This window comes from Chiloscyllium plagiosum, chromosome 25, assembly GCF_004010195.1.
Source record: "Chiloscyllium plagiosum isolate BGI_BamShark_2017 chromosome 25, ASM401019v2, whole genome shotgun sequence".
NCBI classification, from domain to species: Eukaryota; Metazoa; Chordata; class Chondrichthyes; order Orectolobiformes; family Hemiscylliidae; genus Chiloscyllium; species Chiloscyllium plagiosum.
Window position 1 is genome coordinate 16,826,179 of NC_057734.1, and position 19,080 is coordinate 16,845,258.

At 40.7% G+C, this 19,080-nt stretch overlaps 1 protein-coding gene across 2 annotated transcripts in view; it reads left to right on the forward strand.

Annotated features, from left to right (window-relative positions):
- The window catches only part of grk3 (G protein-coupled receptor kinase 3), a 300,505-nt gene that overhangs the window by 8,818 nt on the left and 272,607 nt on the right, over positions 1-19,080 (forward strand). For both annotated transcript variants that reach the window (XM_043715596.1, XM_043715595.1), the window contains exon 2: positions 3,649-3,725. In XM_043715596.1, the coding sequence (XP_043571531.1) occupies positions 3,649-3,725 (77 nt within the window). The remainder of the gene's footprint in view (positions 1-3,648; positions 3,726-19,080) is intronic.

The window sequence follows — 19,080 nt, forward strand, 5'->3', positions numbered from 1 at the left end:
GTCAAGGCCATACCCTACAAATGTGTCCAATTAAGAATATGATTACATTGTAAATCATGAGATTGTAATTGTAGGCAGTTGTAGCTTCCTACATCGTGACTTCAGTCATATTACTGAGTGGAGGGATTAGCTGTACTTTGTGGGTAAAATCACCAAAGAATGATAGTGAATGGGTCACTTATTTGCATGCTATGTGAGAATAAAAATCAGATGAAGAGTCATTTTGAAATGGAGGGAAGAAATAAGATGTCACAGAGGGAGGAAGAAGAACTTCTATATAAGTGCCAAATGCAGAGATCAACATTGACAGACTAGGATTGCTGTCTTCTTTGTTAGCTCTACAGGACTTGTGATTTGATAGAACAAAAGAAAAGTCGTAAGGAAGAAATATAATTTACCAAAAGCCTTTTTTTCTGCCTTGGTATGTGGGTGTCATTGATTCTGCCTCTGGCGATAATTTATTGCCCATTCTGAATTGTCCTGAAGAATGTGATGACCACCTACTTTGAATCTCTACAGTCCTTTGGGTATAGGTGCATCAACAATGCTATAGCCAGAAAGTTCCAAGATTTTGACAAAACAACATTGAAGGATTGAAGATATAGTTCCAAGTGAGCAGGATATATGAATTGGAGCTGATCATCCAGGTGGTGGTGTCACATCCACCTGCTGCATTTGTACTTCTAAGTGGTCAAGATCATGGATGAGGTGCCAATCAAATGGGGGGAGTTGTCTAGACCTGATTGGCGTTGAACTTCTTGAATGTTGTTGGAGCTGCATTCATCCGGAGAAGTGAAGAATAATCCCTTGTACTCCAGACTTGTTCCTTGTAGTTGGTGGACACAAGTTACTTGCAGTGTTTCCTCTAAGCTATGTGGCTGCTTATACCAGTCCGTGTGCTGATGCCATTTCCAGCATTGAATACTGGTTTTGGAAGTCACTGCCAGCATGGACCTCCTGAGGCTTGTGCAGAATAAAATAAAACTAAAAGGAAATCCGTTACTTGCAGCAGAATTCCTAGCCTCTGACCTGATCTTGTAGCTAGACTATTTATATGACTATCTAGTTCAGTTTCTGGTCAGTGATAACTCTTGGGGTGTTGGTAGTGAGGGCCTTCAGTAATTGTAATACCATTGCACATCAAGAGGTGATAATTTAAATGCTTTAATGTTGGAGATATTCATTGCCTGTCAGTTGTGCGGTGTGAATGTAACTTGCCAGTTGTCAGCCCAAGCCTGGATATTGTTCAGGTTCTGTTGCATTTGAGCATGAATTGCGTCAAGTCTGAGGCTTTGTGAATGGAGTTGAATGTTCTGCGTTTATCAGCAAACACCCGACTTCTGATCTTGCAATTGATTGAAGGTCTTTTGTGAAGAAACTGAAGGTGGTGAGGCTAGTGCAGTGGCCTGAGGAGCAACAATCATAACCACCTTCCTTTGTATCATGTGCAATTTCAACCAGTGGATAATTTGTTCCCCAGTTCCCATTGATTTCAGTTTTGCTGGGGTTCCTGATGCCATTCTTGGTCCTTTGATGACAAAGGCAGTCACTCTCTCATCACCTCTGACATTCAATGTTTTTGTCTTTGTTGGGATCAAGTTTGTAATTGAGGTCAGGAACTCAGTGACTTTGCTAAAACCCACCCTGAGCATTGATGAATATTGCTGAGATTGTGTTGCTTTAATTCATTAACAATGGCCCATTTACTTTGAGAGTCGGTTAGTGGTAATTTGCCAGGTTAGATTTGTCCTACTTTCTATGGACAAGACAAACCTGAGCAATCTTTATTGTTGCTGAGTGAATGTCAATGTTGTGGCTGTATTTAACAACTCGGTGAGGGGCAAGGTTAGTTCTGGAGCACAAATCCTCAGGATTATTGCCCTAAGTTTGTCAGAACCCATAGCCTTTGCAGAGCCTTCAGCTGTTTCTTGATAACAACAACACGTGGAGTGAATTGAATTAGCTGATGCTGAGGAACTCTGGGAGGTTGAGATGGATCATCTGGATTTTGGATCTCCTGGCTAAAAATGGATGCAAATGCTTCAGCCTTACCTTTTGCACTACCATGCTGGGCTCCCATGCCTTGAGGATGTGGCTGAAGGGCTCCCTCCTATTATTATCTGTTTAGTTGTCTATGACAGTTCCCACCTGGATATTGAAGGACCACTGAACTCAGGTCTGGTTCCTTGTTTGTGGGGTTGATAGACTGGCTTATCTTCCATTGTTTGGCATGCAATTAATCTTTTGGCTGCACAACGCAGATACCTCATCTTTACGAATGCATGGTGCTGCTCTGCCATCTCCGTATGCACTCTTCTTGAATCGAGTTTGATTTCCCTGCTTGGTAGTAACTACAGAGTAAGAGGGTATGCTGACCGTGATTTTCCAGATTGTGTTGAGTACATTTTTGATGAGCAACAATGTCTAGTGGATACTCAGTTTTGAGTTGCTAGATCTGTTCAAACTGTTTCATTTAATATGTTCTTGGTGCCACACAACCTGATTGAAGCTAGTCACTGTGCCTTACAACACTGTCATGATCTGACATCTGCAACAGGCTAATTACTGAGGATGAGATCTAACAAACTTTTCCCTCTTGTTGGTTCCCTTGCTGCCCATCACAGATTCAGTCCAGAAGCTATATCCTTTGGCCCTTGAGAAGCTCAACCGAGTCATGGTGAATATTGAGATTCCCCACTCACGATACTTTCTGTACTGTTGCCACCATCATTATTTCTTCTTAACAGTGTTTGATTTGGAAGAGTACTGATTCATTGGCTGGGATACATGGTAAACAGCAGAGAGTTTCATTGCCTGTGTTTGATCTGATGCTGTAAGACTTCATGGGATCTGGAGTCAATGTTGAGAATCTCCAGGTTCCTCACCCTCAGCTGTACCACTGTTGCACCATCTCTGGTGCATCTGTCCTGCTGATGGGAAAGAACATACCCATGGATGGTGATAGAGGGGTCTGGGACAGTCAGATATTCTTGGAATCATAGCCTGTGAGGTAGTTTTCTCTCAATTTTGCACAAGCCCCCCAGATTTTTTACAGGGTTGAAAGGGCTGTGTTTGCCATTGTTGTTTCTGGTGCCTAGGTCAATGCTAGGTGGTCTGTCAGTTTATACAACTGAACAGCTTGGTAGTTGTTCACGGTGCAGACAAGAGGCAACCATATTGCTCTGGAGTCTCATGTACGTCATGACCAGGTAAGGATGATTTCCTTCCTTAAAATGCATAAGTGAATCAGATGGGTCTTTTCTGACAATTGTAACATGGTTGCGATTAGGCAATTTTTGATTCCACATTTTATTAAATTAATTTTTCACCGTCTGTCATAGTGGGACTTAAACCTATGTCTCCAGAACATTTGGGTCTCTGGACTGCTTGTCCAGTGACTTTATCATGACCGCATTACATTCCTTTACATGTCTGAACAGTGACTATAATATTTAAATACACTCTGTACTGCAAGCACCCTCCTCAGTCATAATTTGTTCCCACTTGTCTTTTGGAAGCTAATTAAAGAACATCATATGTCTCAGTCACTATAATGTATGGGATTTCATCCAATTTGTCAGAAACCAAAATGTTGCAATTTAATGAAACATTGGAAGATTTCTACATTTTTTTATTCTTTATTTTTAGCATACGCAGTGTTATGCAAAAGTACCTGGAGGAAAGAGATGAACTAACCTTTGAGAAGATTTTCAATCAGAAAATTGGTGAGTAAAAAGTTTGTACATGTTTCAGTGTTTTTCTGCTGCAGAGTTTGATTTTTGAGATCTGTTTGTAAGGGTGTTGTGCATCATGCATTATCAAAAAGGATGTGAAATTCAATCCTTTGAATGTAGGCATTTCTAGAGAACACACTTTTTGTACACTTGATTTATTTTTATCTTTTTCTTCTTTTCTCTCCTGAAGTTGCAACTTTTGCTGAGAGTTTGGATGTGCCTGGAGCCATCTAGCACAGAACAAGTACTCAGTCATCTTATATGTATAGATTAGAAATAAAATATTTTTAGAAAAGTTTAAAATATTTATCACACTGGAGCCTGACTCACACATGCATACTTGCCAGGAGAATTCACCAGTTAATTGACAATGTGGAAACTCTTTGTTTAATCACATTCTCATAACTAACCTGAGAATAAAGATGCCACTTGAAGTTTCACCTGATCACGTTCATGTAATTCAATATTCATGTAATTCAGCGGAGATTAGAAACTGAACAAGGTACTTGGACTAAATAGATCAGGGACTCAACCAAGTTAACTAGTTAAGGCAACATTTGAGCACAAACCTGTTTTTAATCATAGTGCATCGAAACAAAAATTTTTCATTTTAACATGGTGAAAATAGAGAGCATTTTGACAAACCTGTTGATTGACCAATGCAGGTAAAGTTGCCACAGTCCTACCAAATATTGTTTAAGCAATGTGGATGTTCTGTGAACATTGTGGAAACAGGCCATTTGGCCCAACAAGTCCACACTGGCCTGCTGAAGAGCATCCCTCCCCAGATCCGTCCCCTTCCCATGATTAATGTCCCTAACTCACTCATCCCCTGAACTCTATGGACAATTTTTAGCATGGCCAATTCACCTGACCTGCACATCTTTGGACTGTGGGAGGATACCAAAGTGTCTGGAGGAAACCCACACAGGCGTGGAAAGAACATGCAAACTCCACACAGACAGCCCAAGTCTGAAATCTCAGATGTTCTGATGTGTTATTTTTGGTTCCAAAAGTGTCCTTTATTTGTAGTAAAAACCTTTATAATTTATAAAGAGGTGAGGAATATGGGTTTGGACTTCAAGTTTGATTTTATGAAAAAGACATTCGTGCATCTACAGTAGAGAATGAAATGTAGCAGAAGAGCTAAAAATGTATTTTTGGACAGTACAATATTTCAATTTATCTCAAATCTTGTCATTAAATGGTGCTTTGTGGTACTTCAGGAAAATTTAAGAAACTACTCATATGTTGTGGAATTTTACACCGTATCAATAAGAAGGGGAATGATTAATTATATTTTTATATGGCAATTAATAAGAATACTTCTTTTGGACCTTTTATACTTGGAATGAAGGAGAAGTGGGTTTGATGAGTTAGATTTTGTTCACACTCTTTCTACCTTTTTGAAATCATTCCTTTACACCCATGTTTTTGAGTAACCATGTTAACATCTCATCCTTTGGCTTGGTATCTTTTCTTTATGTCTCTGTAAAAGCACTTTTGTTTTTTATCGTGTTGAAGGCACTAAAAGTGATATTTGTTGAGTGCACGGAAAGTAGTTTGATTCACTCACCTTTTTGTATAAAGTGAAAAGGTGGTATATTTTAAACTTACGCAATTCACTGTGATCTTTGAAATAAAATAGATTTGGAAGGATTTAACCCAATGGAGTTCACGATGCCTGGGTAATATGTGCCCAAATTTGAAGGTGTTATTTATTATTATTTATGCTAAAATTTTAATAGAAATGCTAATAACTTAAAAAAATTCACAAGGATTGTGTTCAGATATGGTCTTGGGTAACTTCCTTTACATTTAACTAAGTGAGCCTAAAAAGTGAAATCACTGTAAAATGAACCCTTGGGGAACAAATCTTATTCCTTATGGATCCACAGCAGCCTCCAACCCCATTACATGTATGACGGTTGGCCTCAATAAACGACACTGCTGTTTTGGCTCCACAGGTTTCCTGCCATTCACTGCTCTGTAATGAAAAGACCGCAGAATGGCATAAATGGCTGTGTTGCTGCTGGAAATCCGTAATGAAACTAGTGTTTTGCAAAGCTTTACTGTAAGCGGTTGATATGGAGAAAGTGAGGACTGGGATGCTGGAGATCAGAGTGGAGACTGTGGTGCTGGAAAAGCACAGCAGATCAGGCAACATCTGAGGAACAGTAGAGTCGATGCTTTGGGCATCTACTGCTCCTCAGATACTGCCTGATTTGCTGTGCTTTTCCAGCACCACGCCCTTGACTCTGATCTCCAGCATCTGCAGTCCTCACTTTCTCCATATCAACTGCTTATGGTAAAGCTTTGCAAAACACTAGTTCTTTACAGATGACACACACTCGACTTACATACGGTTCACCACACTCGACGGTAAGCAGTAATATGACACACTAGATAGGAAAGTCTAGAGATAGAAGGCCAGGTCTCTGCATGATAGAAGCTGTGTTCCTGTGAAAATATTAAAAGTTTACATTGAGACTTTTACTGATAATTTCAGATATGCTTTCCCAATTGTGTATCCAAAATTTTGCATTGTATTTCTAGGAGAAATGGTGACTGCAATCAGGACAATTGCAAGATGCATTTTGTATTGATTCTGTTCCATTTTAATCAACCCTAAGTGGGGTGGCTAAATATTTGTTTCAAGTCCTGATTCAATCTATCTTTGTGTTGAGCAATGTTTTGGTTATTACAATTTATCTGATGTTTCTCGATATTTCCAGGTGCATGGAACAGTGCAATTCTGTTCAGACATAAAAATAAAGCAGGTAGCCCATTTGCTAGCCTGAATTGTTGGAAGTCTACAGAGTGAACAGCATTTTGGGAGTACTACAGTTATTGATATTGAGTTTCCTTGCTCTTTGCATGTCCAGAATTCAATGAATGCCTCCTCAGTATTATGATACATTCTGTTTTAAAAATTGCACAAGTTCAAGGGTGATTTTGAATATGTTTCTGTGCATGGAAAACTGTTTTGTTAAGTGCCATTTTAGCCCTTATTATGTTTTAGTTTAAAATGAAAATTATTAAGCTCTCGTTCTTTTCATTAGTACTTAGAAAAGATTCTGTTCTATTGGGGAGCAAATCTGCTGCCCCCAAAAAAGGATCGATTTTGAAATTTATCTATCAGTTTAAATGAAAGCTGGATAAAGGATCGAATTCATACATAACCTTCAGACAGATGGTGGTCAAGATGGATGTTATTGTAGATGGAAAGACAAACAAGTGCAGCTTAATAGAAGCCAATGAATCTATTTGAAAAACAAGGTTTTAGCAACACCCACAGAGCAGATGCAGATTGCAGATCTGAAGACTTAAAGGTTGGTAATGGTGCCAGCAAGAAGCAGCATCTAAAAATGTGTTGGCGGACAATTTCAACATCTGACAACTGCAGCAATCTAATTTCAATTTTGCAGTCTAAAATTAGGAAAGCTAACAGTCTTTGAACATGTGAATATGTTGAGTATGTGAAATGGACTTTCTGATTGATGGGTATGTATTCTATTAGTTAAGAATTTAACTGTTGACATTGGTGATTGTGACAGTCAAATACTACTTTTTATAATGTATTTTGAACAATTAATTTTGTGGGACCTTTCAGACTTCAAGGAATCGGGTTACTTTTCTTTCTTGAAAAGAAGGTCCAACTGCGCAAACTAGTTGGTTTACTACACCTGTTGAAGATTTAAATGTAAGAGATTAACTGCAGTTTGCACTGAATTAATTCAGCAAAATGATATCAGTATCTTTAGTCAGCATAATTAATGGAAAACCCCAGCCATGAAAAACTCCGGGTGTTGTTCAGAATGAATGGTGAACTCCACTGAAAGACTTGCATTGAACAGGACTGTGGTGAGAGCTGGTCATAAATGGTGGGGAATCTTTAAGGGACCTGAAAACTTGGGCAATGGCAGGAAATCTGAGAATGGTGTGAGAAGTCCAGCGAGGTCTTTTCTTGAGTTGGAAAAAAGTAGCTGTATTTTCCAACCAAATATCATGCATTAAGATAAGTCTCTCACTGGACAACAGCAAGATGTCTATTATTGTTTTTCATTGGCTTCATTTAACTGCATATCTTGTCTGATGAATATGCTGTTTTGTACCTTACTACCCGCCACAAGAAAACTTGACGCTGGGAATTTCAACAAGAATGTCAGAGTGGGTGCTTGGCAATTCCAGCTCACCACTTGCTCCTTTTTAGACCTCTATCTTTGACACCTGACATTAGCATATCCAGGGTATGCTCCATGAGCATTGTTGTGCACACTCCACATTCATGGATCTTGGCATCAGACACTTGCCAACCTCACTGTATCATCATGGCTGATCCACTTGCTGCATGCTTCTGCACATTTAAAGGCCTACTTTGGGGTGCATTGATAACTATCATTGTAATGCTGCTGCCCACTTTACGTGCAGGGTCAGGCACCCAGCTCATCTATTCAGCCCGGTTGCTTTTCAGGGCTGTCTGCTCACTGTCTTGAACACTCATTTACATTGAGCTGATCCAGATGCTCACAGAATCCTTACCTGACTTGCCTTGTCTTTTTGCACATGTTCCCCATCAGCAGAGATTATGGTACTTCTGTCTTGTGTTGCCATTTAGTGCAGACACAAATCAGGGCAGTCCTCGCTCAACTCAATGGCTCCAGGAATAGTAAGCTAAGGGCACCCTCCAATACAAGTCCAGGGACTTGGCCATGGACAGTCAATCACTTGGGGTTGTCAGGATTGGGTTCGTCCACTTGTCCTGACTGTATTGGCTTTGTTTTTCCTCCTGGAATGAGAGAGAAGGAGAAAATGAGAAATTAAGGGAGATGAGAGGGCGGCACAGCTGTTAGTGCTGGTTCAGGTGGGAACTGTGATGAGTTGTCCTGAGTGAGTGAGTAGGCAATGCAGAGGCCATTCAGGGATAGTGGTGCTTTGGGGGGTGAGATGGGTGAGAGCAACAGAGAGAGGATGTTGTCATCAATAGTGAGTGGGAGAGTATGAGCTTCGGTGGAAGGTGTGCGCAGTAGCAGAGATGGTGAGTGTGTGGTATTAGGACCCTATATTGTTGGATGTGCCTCCAGATGGCTGAGACTGCACTGAACCGTGTGGCAATAATCTGGTGTCATGGCCTCCTCTACCAGTCTTGGGGAATATCGTGACTGTCATGTACACATCCCTTGCCACAAAGCAATGCACCAATTTCCTCTTATCTGCCATTTCTCAGGCAAATATCATTCAGGGAAGCTCTGGACTGGCCATACATTTAAAGATGGCATGGGCACCAGGGATTGCTCTCCATGGATTTTTTTTTTCCAGATGTGGTGAGTGATCGAATCAGGCTAGCATTGAATGAGAGGGCTGCCATTGTGTTTGGAGTAGATAGTTACTAGAACAGGTTTAAGATAATATGGCAAGAAAGCTTGCAAGGCCTTGTAGAGAGAAACCCTCCTTGAAACCCAATGAAATGAAATTTAGCCGGAAAAAATAAGTTTCAGCCCAATAATACACATGGAATCATGTGAATTCAACATGGAGTTTCAAGATGGTGAACAATGTCATGGTTCAGGATAAGTTGTACAATTTTTCACAAATGAAGTCATGTGGACTAAACAATAAATAAAGAGGAATATGCAGTCTGTAGAGGATGTCGAGTTTGAACAAGGCAATATATAGGGAGATTGCTTAGACTGAGCTTTACATTAAATGGGGCATTGGATAGTTTGATTTAATGTGCAGAAATTAATGCTAATGTAATTTACAATACACTGAATAAATTGATCCATGACAACTACAAGATGGTATATCAGGAAAGCCTAGAATAATATGACTATATCATTAAGGATGGTTAACACTGTCTGATGTCACTTCCTCTGGCAGGAGATATATTTATCTTTTTTAATTCGGCATCTTCTCCATCTGTGGCCCTGTTCTTTTAATGCCCATTTGCAGCTTTCAGTAAATGGTGCAAGGCATGATTTATTCATTTTCCAAATGAACAGGAGCAGCTGGCTATGGCTTCATCGCATCATGAAAGCCATAAAATGTTATGAATGGGGAATTAGCTGTTTTAAAACATCTCCTGGCAAATGCAAACCAGCTCTTGCAAGTTTTGCATGATCTTTATTTATTAATTTTATTTTTGCAGCATTGCACACAAAGAAGGCTCACTTTATGCATCATGACACCAAGCTCAGCAGAGGTCACTTGCTGAGTAAATTTGTCCACTAAAATTGATAGCATTCAGTGACTTCTAAAATATCTCCTAAAACAAAATGTAGAACAGGATAAAAATTCACTTTGGGCACTTTGTGACAATAATATGAGGAAATAATTAGTCACAATGCAGGTGTGCAGATGTCCTCCACAGGAAGAGGGATTGAGGAAGAGACTGGAGGGTGAGGTGGATGGGGGCATTTGGTAAGAGGTGGACTTTCTCCTCTCCAACAGAGTGGTTCTTTGCTCAGCCATTTGTTACTATGGTGAAGAGCAATGGTAAATGTGTATGGAGGATGTCCATTGTGTGAGCTGGTGATGGACAGTCATTTGTTTGGATCTGTGATAAGCAGTTTTTTTGTCTGTGTGGCAGGAATGGCTGAATGGCCAGGTCTACAAACCTTTAGGCTGTAAGCCACAGAAAACACAAAAGAAGTTCCTAGCAGTTGCTGTTTCATTGCTTGCAGTGATGTGGTCCTTGCAAACCTGTGTTCCTGTGTATGCACTACCTGGTGGGAGCATTCACAATAAATGCAGTTTGGTGTAAAATAGTTGATTTTCCTAAAAGGTGCCCACCACTTTTCTCTCCCCATTAGAAATTCCACTGAAACCAAATCTACATTGTTACAGGAGAATTGCGAGGTGGCTGCCTAGTTGCATGATCACTGGACTATTAATCCAGAAATTTGGCTAATGTTCAGGTGACCTGGGTTCAGATCCTGCCATGACAGATGGTGGAGTTTGAATTCCATTTTTGAAGAAAATTGTGAATTAAGAATCTACTGATGATCTTGAAACTATTGTCGATTGTTGACAATCTCATCTGGTTAATCTGTTCAGGCCTACATGTGAGTCCAGACCCACAGAAATATGGTTGATTCTCAATTGTCCCCTGAAATGGTCTAGCAAGCCATTTAGTTACTAATCGAAACAAAGTCTCCAAGAAATGCAACAGGATGGATCACCTTGCATCAACCTAGGCCATCGGAAAAGACACTGGCAGAAACAGCCTTGCCAACCCTGCAAAGTCCTCCTTACTAACATTTGGGAACCAGCGCCAAAATTGGGAGAGCTGTATCACAAGTTAGTCGAACATGAGCATGACGTAGTCATACTCACTGAATCATACCTTACAGACAATGTTCCAGACATCACTATCACCATATCCCTGGATATGTTATGCCCCACCAGCAAGACAGACCCAACAGAGATGACAACACAGTGGTGTACATTCTGGAGGGAGTTGTTCAACATAGATTCAGCCGTGAAGTCTCATGGCTTAAGGTTAAACATGGGCAAGGAAATCTCCTGCTAATTATCATATTCTGTCTTCTCTCGGCTGGTGAATCCATACTCCTCCATGTTGAACAATATTTAGAGGAAATACTGAGATGGTAAGGGCACAAAATGTATTCTGGGTAGGAGATTTAAAAACTGCTGTCTAATCTAGACTCTGGGAGATTTAAATGTCTATGAGGAATGGCTCAGCTGCAGTACTAGTGATTGAGTTGGTCAAGTCCTAAAGGACATAGCTGCAAGACTGGGTCTGCGGCAGTTAGTGAGGGAACCAACAAGAGGGAAAAACATACTTTTCCTTGTCCTTATCCTTGCCAATCTGCCAGCTGCAATTGTATCTGGCTGTGATGGTATCGATGAGAGCAACCACCGCACGGTCCTTGTGTATACATCGTTCTGCTTTCACACTGAGAATAACCTTCATTGTATTGTGTGGCACTGTGACTACTAAATGGTACAGATCTAGCAACTCAAGACCGGGCATCCATGAGGTGCTATAGGCCCATCAAAAGCAACAGAACTGTATTCAATGACTTATGACTTGGCATATGTCCCACTTAACTATCACCATCAAGCCATGGGATCAATCCTGGCTCAGTGGAGAGTGCAGGAGGGCATACCTGAAAATGAGGTGTCACCCTGGTGAAGCTACCAAACTGGACTATTTGCATGCCAAACAGCATAAGCAGCAAGTGATCCCACAACCAATGGATCAGGTCTAAGCTCTACAGTCCTGTCACATTCAGTCATGAATGGTGGTGGACAATTAAACAACTCGCTTGAGGAGGAGGCTCCACAAATATCAATGATGGATGAGCCTAACACGTCATTTCAAAAGATAAGGCTGAAGCTTTCGTAGCAATTTTCAGCCAAAAGTGCCGAGTGAATGATCCATCTCGGCCTCCTCCGTGGTCCCCAGCGTTACAGATACCATTCTTAGCCAATTTGATTCACTCCACGTGATGTCAAGAATGGCTGGAGGATACTGCAAAAGCTATGGGTCCTGACAACATTTTGGCAATAGTACTGAAGACTGTGCTCCAGAACTTGCTGCTCCTCTAGCCAAGCTCTGGGTCAAAATCCTGGAATTCCCTCCCTAATCGCATGGGCGGCACGGCACACTGCTGTCTCACAGCACCAGGGACCAGGGTTCGATTCCCACCTTGGGCAACTGTATGGAGTTTGCACGTTCTCCCAGTGTCTGTATGAGTTTTCTTCGGGTGCTCCAGTTTTCTTCCACAATCTAAAGATGTGCAGGTCAGGTGAATTGGCCATGCTAAATTACCCATAGTGTTAGGGTCGGGGAATGGGTCTGGGGAGGGGGGGGTTACTCTTTGGAGGGTCAGTGTGGACTTGTTGGGCTGAAGGGCCTCTTTCCATACTGTAGGGAATCTAATCTAACCTTCTCAAGGGCACCTAGGGATGGGTAATAATGCTAGCCAGCCAGAGACTCCTACAGACCACAAATGAATAAAAAAACAGTTGGGATGTCATGTTACAACTGTATAAGACATTGGTATGGCCACATTTGGAGTACTGTGTACAACTCTGGTCACCCTGCTGTAGGAAGGATATTAAACTGGAAACAGTGCAAAAGATATTTACAAAAATGTTACTGAGACTGGAATGTTGAGTTATAAGGACAGACTGGATAGGCTGGAATTTTCCTTCCTGGAGTGTAGGAGGCTGAAGAGTGACCTTCTGGAGGTTTATAAAATCTTGTGGGGCATAGATAATGTGAACAGCCAAAGTCTTTTCCCCAGGGTGGAGGAGTCGAAAACCAGAGGGCAGTGGTTTAAGGTGAGAGAGGAAAGATTTAAAGGGACTTGAAGGGCAACTTTTCACACAGAGGGTGGTGTGTATATGGAACGAGCTGCCAGAGGAAGTGGTTGAGGTGAATCCAATTACAAGATTTAAAAGATATTTTGACAGGTAGATTGGATCGGGAAGGTATAGAGGGATATGGGCAAAGTGCAGGCAAATGGGACTTGCTTAGTTTTAGGAAACCTGATTGGCATGGACAGATTGGGCTGAAGGGCCTGTTTCTGTGCTGTATGACTGTGACTTCGTGTAAACATTAGCATAAACTTTAAACCATTAATTTAGTTTTCCAAGGAAGGAACTGCGTGTAAGTAGCTAAAAGAATCCTCAAACAAAAGGCGATTACTTTTTGCTCTCTCAGGTCTCCAACACTTGATCCTGATCTGTTTGCCTTCCAATTTCTTTTGTCCTGCCACACATGGCAAGACCAGTGTGTACTGTGGAGTACACCAGTTCCACCCGGGACTTTTTTATTTGCAAGTAACTATTATTGTATAAAGTGTTACCTCAGACTAGTGCACGCTTTTTTAAAATTAATATTCTGTTTGGAAATAGATATTCTTGCTCCACAGCTAACTCCCAGACCAGAGTTAACTTGCCACAAGGGCAGTGCAATGCACGCTACAGGGGCTGTTAAACCTGGAAATTGCTAAAGATCCATGGATTTGGTTTCTGGAAGATACACAGGACTGCCTTTTTCCATTATTTGAAACTGACAGCAACCCACATAAAAGAATCTTTTTGTTATATGCATCCCAGCAGTATAATACAAATAATATTGCATCTTTCATGCACTGCAGAATGAAGGAACTGAAATGTTAAAGGAATTCCTTGAGGTGTTATTACACACACCCAATACAAACTGCCATACAGCACTCTGTTTGCTTGTTGAGATGAAAAAACAGACTTGGAATTGTAAAACACTTTTATTGCCACGTCCAAACTTTGATGTACTAACTATTTAGGGGATCACTTTGAGTTTCACAGACTGCTCTTATGTACATAAGAGTACACACAGGAATAGATCATACAGTACCTCAACCCACTCTGCCTTGAATGAGATCATGACAGAATGAACCAGCATGGGTCCAATTCACACACCAGCTGAGGTTACCATGAAGGACTGACTGTCCTTCTCAACCTCTCCCTGCACTTCCAGCATGGTGACCCTCAGATTAAACCACCGTCAGTTGTCTGTCTTACCCTGTTTCTCTCACTTTTGCCCTGTAGTCTGGTAAGACTATGGAAACCTTTTTAATTTGTTAGTTGAGGCAGGGTTTGTTGACCAGATTGCTTAAAGAATTTCCTGTGGTATTTAATATCCACCTGAACTACTAGCTTTTCTGTTCAGTTAAAAACAAAATCTTTCAAGGAATAGTTAAATTGTGATGAGCCATTTCGTTGTTCATGTCCTCCCCACCCCAAGAATAATTTGTGCACAAATAATATTCGTTAAATCTCTCTTGAGGTTGTTGGTGCACTGGGAAGGGGTCGGCAGTGGGGAAGTATTGTGCAGTGTGTCTTTAGGACAACCTGTCTCTGCCAGTGCGTTAACCAGAAGTAATTGTTTGTCGAATGTGGTGAGATCCATCTGCACTAAACATGTAATGTGATGGCTGTTGAGTGAAGGAGTAAGGCCGCACATAAGTGGTAGTGGACTTGTAATAAGAAAGGAAACTAACTGGCCTGGAGGTGTTACTTCGCAATTCACAGGAGCGCTTGTCTGATGCATTAATTATGAACCACAATTTTCTCCCCAACTGGTAGCCTATTTAAATTTGACAGTACTGGTGTCAGATTTTCATTGGACAGACAGTAAAGAAAACCTGTACTGGATTACACTGGAATGAACTGCATAACATTTTGTACTGACTGAACTGTAGTGAGCTAATTGTTATCTAGCGATACACGGCAGGCATCTTGCCACAAAACACCCCGCAGAACAGCTACTTGGAAATGACTGTGTCATGAAGGATTGTACAAGGTTAAGCAGACATAGATGGACCTGTTAGTGATTTTACATCTATCCAATAGATAAATTACAAATCCATAGGATTATAAACTGTCATATTATTCTGGTTATAGAACTACTTATCCCAGGATTATTATCATTCTGTCAATTTGTGACTGTGTTGAACCCAGTTGCAATAGGTATCCCATCAGTCAGGAAATGTTTTACCAATCTTGGAGAATCCTATAAAATGTGAATTAAATAATAGAAATAAAAATCATTTTCATCCATCACTAAAGTCAGTAATGTCTTCAAATATTCTTAAATTTAAAAAAAAATTCTTCACTGCTGGGTGAGAGAGATTTTAGTAGAAAATCTGTAACTGTGAATACAGGAAGTACTGAGCCAAGCAGGAAGTAATGGGGGAAGGGAAGTCTGTGGAGAGGAAAGGCCTGTTGCAGCTTTGCATGCCTGACTATTGGTTGTTGGAATGATTCATTAGCCTTTTTCTACAGTATTCAAAGAGACGAAAGATAATGAGACTTCAGAGCATACAGCCTGCCAGGACGTATTCTGTACTTTGTAATGTGTTGCTTATTTTGCAACATGTTCTGTCATGTTTGAATTTTCAACTCCCTCCTTCCTACACACTGTCGGTGGTACACAAATGTGCAGTGACAAATCAGCCTTTTTAAAACATCTATTTAGGCATCTACAATTCCCGCCTCAGGCGACTGACTGTGTGGAGTTTGCACATTCTCACCGTGTCTGCGTGGGTTTCCTCCGGGTGCTCCGGTTTCCTCCCACAGTCCAAAAATGTGCAGGTTAGATGAATTGGCCATGCTAAATTGCCCGTAGTGTTAGGTGAAGCGGTAAATGTAGGGGAGTGGGTATGGGTGGGTTGCGCTTCGGCGGGTCAGTGTGGACTTGTTGGGCCGAAGGGCCTGTTTCCACACTGTAAGTAATCTAATCTACAAGTTGTGATCCTAAACTTATAAGTGTAGTTCTACTGAAGTGACCTTTTACGTGGATAACATGCAGTTGGTGGAAAGCAACAGCATTTCCTCCTTTTTGTGTCATATTATTGATTTAATCATTCAGTTCTTCATTGATCCTGAATGTGTCCATCAGAGCTGCAAACAACATAGGCCTTATTTTATTTGTCATCCAGCACATCAGCATATGTATATTATACATATAGTTCAGCATTATTTAACATTTGTGAATGTCTGATTCACACTGTCTTTCTGGAACTCCAGCACTGGTGGTAAAATGGGGGACTGCACTCTCTCTCTGCTGTAGATCGAACAAGAAACAATGTCAGAGGCAAATCTTCCTGGATTATTGCTTTTTCATGGTTGATTTCACCTCGGTCTTTAAAATAATGGGTTCATTCAACTGTGCATGCAAAACTATATCAGCTGCAAGGAGGAAAGTGTCCATTTTAGAGTAGGATGCCTAGATATTTTTAAATTGATTGCTCTACCTTTTAGCTTTGATCAGCAAAGTGCACTTAAGTCATGCTTTTAACATCCTGAAACAACCCCAGATAGTTACCAGGAGTGTAATCAAATAATATAATATCATGGAGCCAAGGAAATAGACAGATATTAAGACAAGTGACAAATGCTTGATTTAAAGGAGTTTCAGGACAGAGAGCATGGATTTTGGCAAATATATTAACCTAAGGTTTTTATGTTTCAAATATGAGTTTGCCTTGCAATCCCTTGGTAGTGCATGAACTACCAGCCAGCCTCTGGAATGCCGTTTCAACCTGCGACTTCCAACTTTTTCAGTGCTATCACTGAGTCAAGGTTAGACCTTTTAAAGTCAACGTTTCTTCAGCTAAGTTTTTTACAATTACCCATTTGTCTTGAACTTACAAAAAGATCAACTGTTGATCAGACATTAGTCCTTTTTGGAAAGTGTGTGCCTGCTGGGAAAGAATAAGACTAAACTGAGCTTTGATTACCTCCACATTGGATGGTCTGCCAGTGCTCTGTTAAATCTTAGTTGTGAATAATGAACATTTTGGATGCCAACTGTTAGTTTGCAAATGTACTGCAGCATGAAGGTTCAGTAGAAGAGTCCAAATGATAAAAATTAAAATTAACATTTTTGAGGCTGAGAGGAACCTGTTTGGGAAGCCATATGCATGGAAACATGTTTTATGAGCAAATGTTGAAACATTGATGTGACATCACATGGTCTTTCAAAATACAGTTATTTTCATATTATTTTGCATGTTTTAATCCATTCGGAACCTGTTATTCTGCTTGTTCAGAAGTGTGTAATGTTTTCGGCTTCTCTGTTCTTTCCCTTTTTATTTGTGGTTTCTGGCTGGGATGCTCCATGTGTGTCAGAGTTTGAGCAAGCTATTTTCTTCTTGCTTTCTTCCATTTGTTGTCTCCAAAATGTCTGAAGAAGAACAACACCCTCCTGTTCCCCTGATGCATCTGACCTTTTCAGTCTTTGTGGAAATTTCTGGTCTCAGTAACGTGGTTAGGACCTAGACATTGCAACCTGTAGCAGAACAAATCTTGTGAATTCTGACCAGTTCAGTTTACCCTTCCAAGGACCTTCCTTTTTAATTCAACTTCGAGACTTTTGTCCCATTGATGTATTCTATGCCCTTTAAGCTATTCAGTCATTGAAACTATGCACTGGCAGTTTGAAAGAAATGTTACTTTTGATTTCCAGGGTTTTTTTTGTCTATATCTGTCCGTAGTTATTTGGCTACTCTGAATATATGTGAGAGAATCCGTTACCTCTCATCAGGCGTAAGAGTACAATGCATAGTGAACTATTGCTTCGGACCATGAGAAGCATTGAATGCAATCCAGTCTAGAAGGTACTTGACTTTCTAAAAAAAAACTGAGTGGAGTTTTGCTTAACACTGTGGATGAAGGAGTGGAAGGAAATTCGACAATTAAATTGTAGCATCAGGTCAATACCTTGACTGAATACACTTAGAAATTACGTAAAAACCAGCTTATAGCCCAACAGGTATATTTGGAAGCATTAGCTTTCAATGCACTGCTCTTTCAACTACCTGATGAAGGAGCAGTGCTCCGAAAGCTAGTGCTTCCAAATAAAACTGTTGGACTATAACCTGGTTTTGTGTGATATCTAACTTTGCCCACCCCAGTCCAACACCGGCTCCTCCACATCCTGATTGAATACAGCAGCTTTGTTGCACCATTAGACTTTTAAGGCAAAGAGGAAGGAAGGCTTTCCGTACAGTTCCCATTTTAGCTTTAAAGCTTGCTGAGAAGTGTTGTGTAAGCAGCTGTGTCAATAAAACAGAGCCCACATAGACTTTTGGCTGTCCTAATTTTGCCATTGTTTCAGAGGACAGCATACCTCTCCATGCATCAGATCAGTACCAACTGACTACAGATGACTTCAGAAACAACTAATCAAGCTGTAGGGGGAGGCTAAATAGGCTGGGTTGTTTTCCCTGGAGCACTGAAGGCTAAGGGGTGACCTTATCGAGGTTTATAAAATCATTAGGGGCATAGATAGGGTAAATACATGAGATATGTTCCCTGGGGTGGGATTGGGGGAGGGTCCAGAATTAGAGGCTTAGGTTTAGGGTGAGAGGGGAAAGATAATAAAAGGGACAAAAGAGGCAACTGTTTCATGCTGAGGATGGTGCATGTATGGAATGAGCTGCCAGAGGAAGTTATGGAGGCTAGTATAATTATAGTATTTAAAAGGCATCTGGATGGGTATATCATTAAGAAGGGTTTAGAGGGATATGGGCCAAGTGTAGGCAAATGGGACTAGATTAATTTACAATATGTGGTCGGCATGAAAGAGTTGGACCGAAGGGTCTGTTTTCATGCTGTACATCTGTCCATCTCTATGGCTCTTTGACTCTAAGTCTTAAGTGGTTTACTGTTACCACTTAAACTGCTTTTCTTTCCCTATCCTCATTATCTTTCTTTTTAAACGAATTAGTAGATTATCACCCTAAACTCTAGTGGATATACTGAACTGTGGGTATATTGTGGTAAGCTATTTGTGAATGCTAATTCTGGGATTGATTTTCTTTTTGTT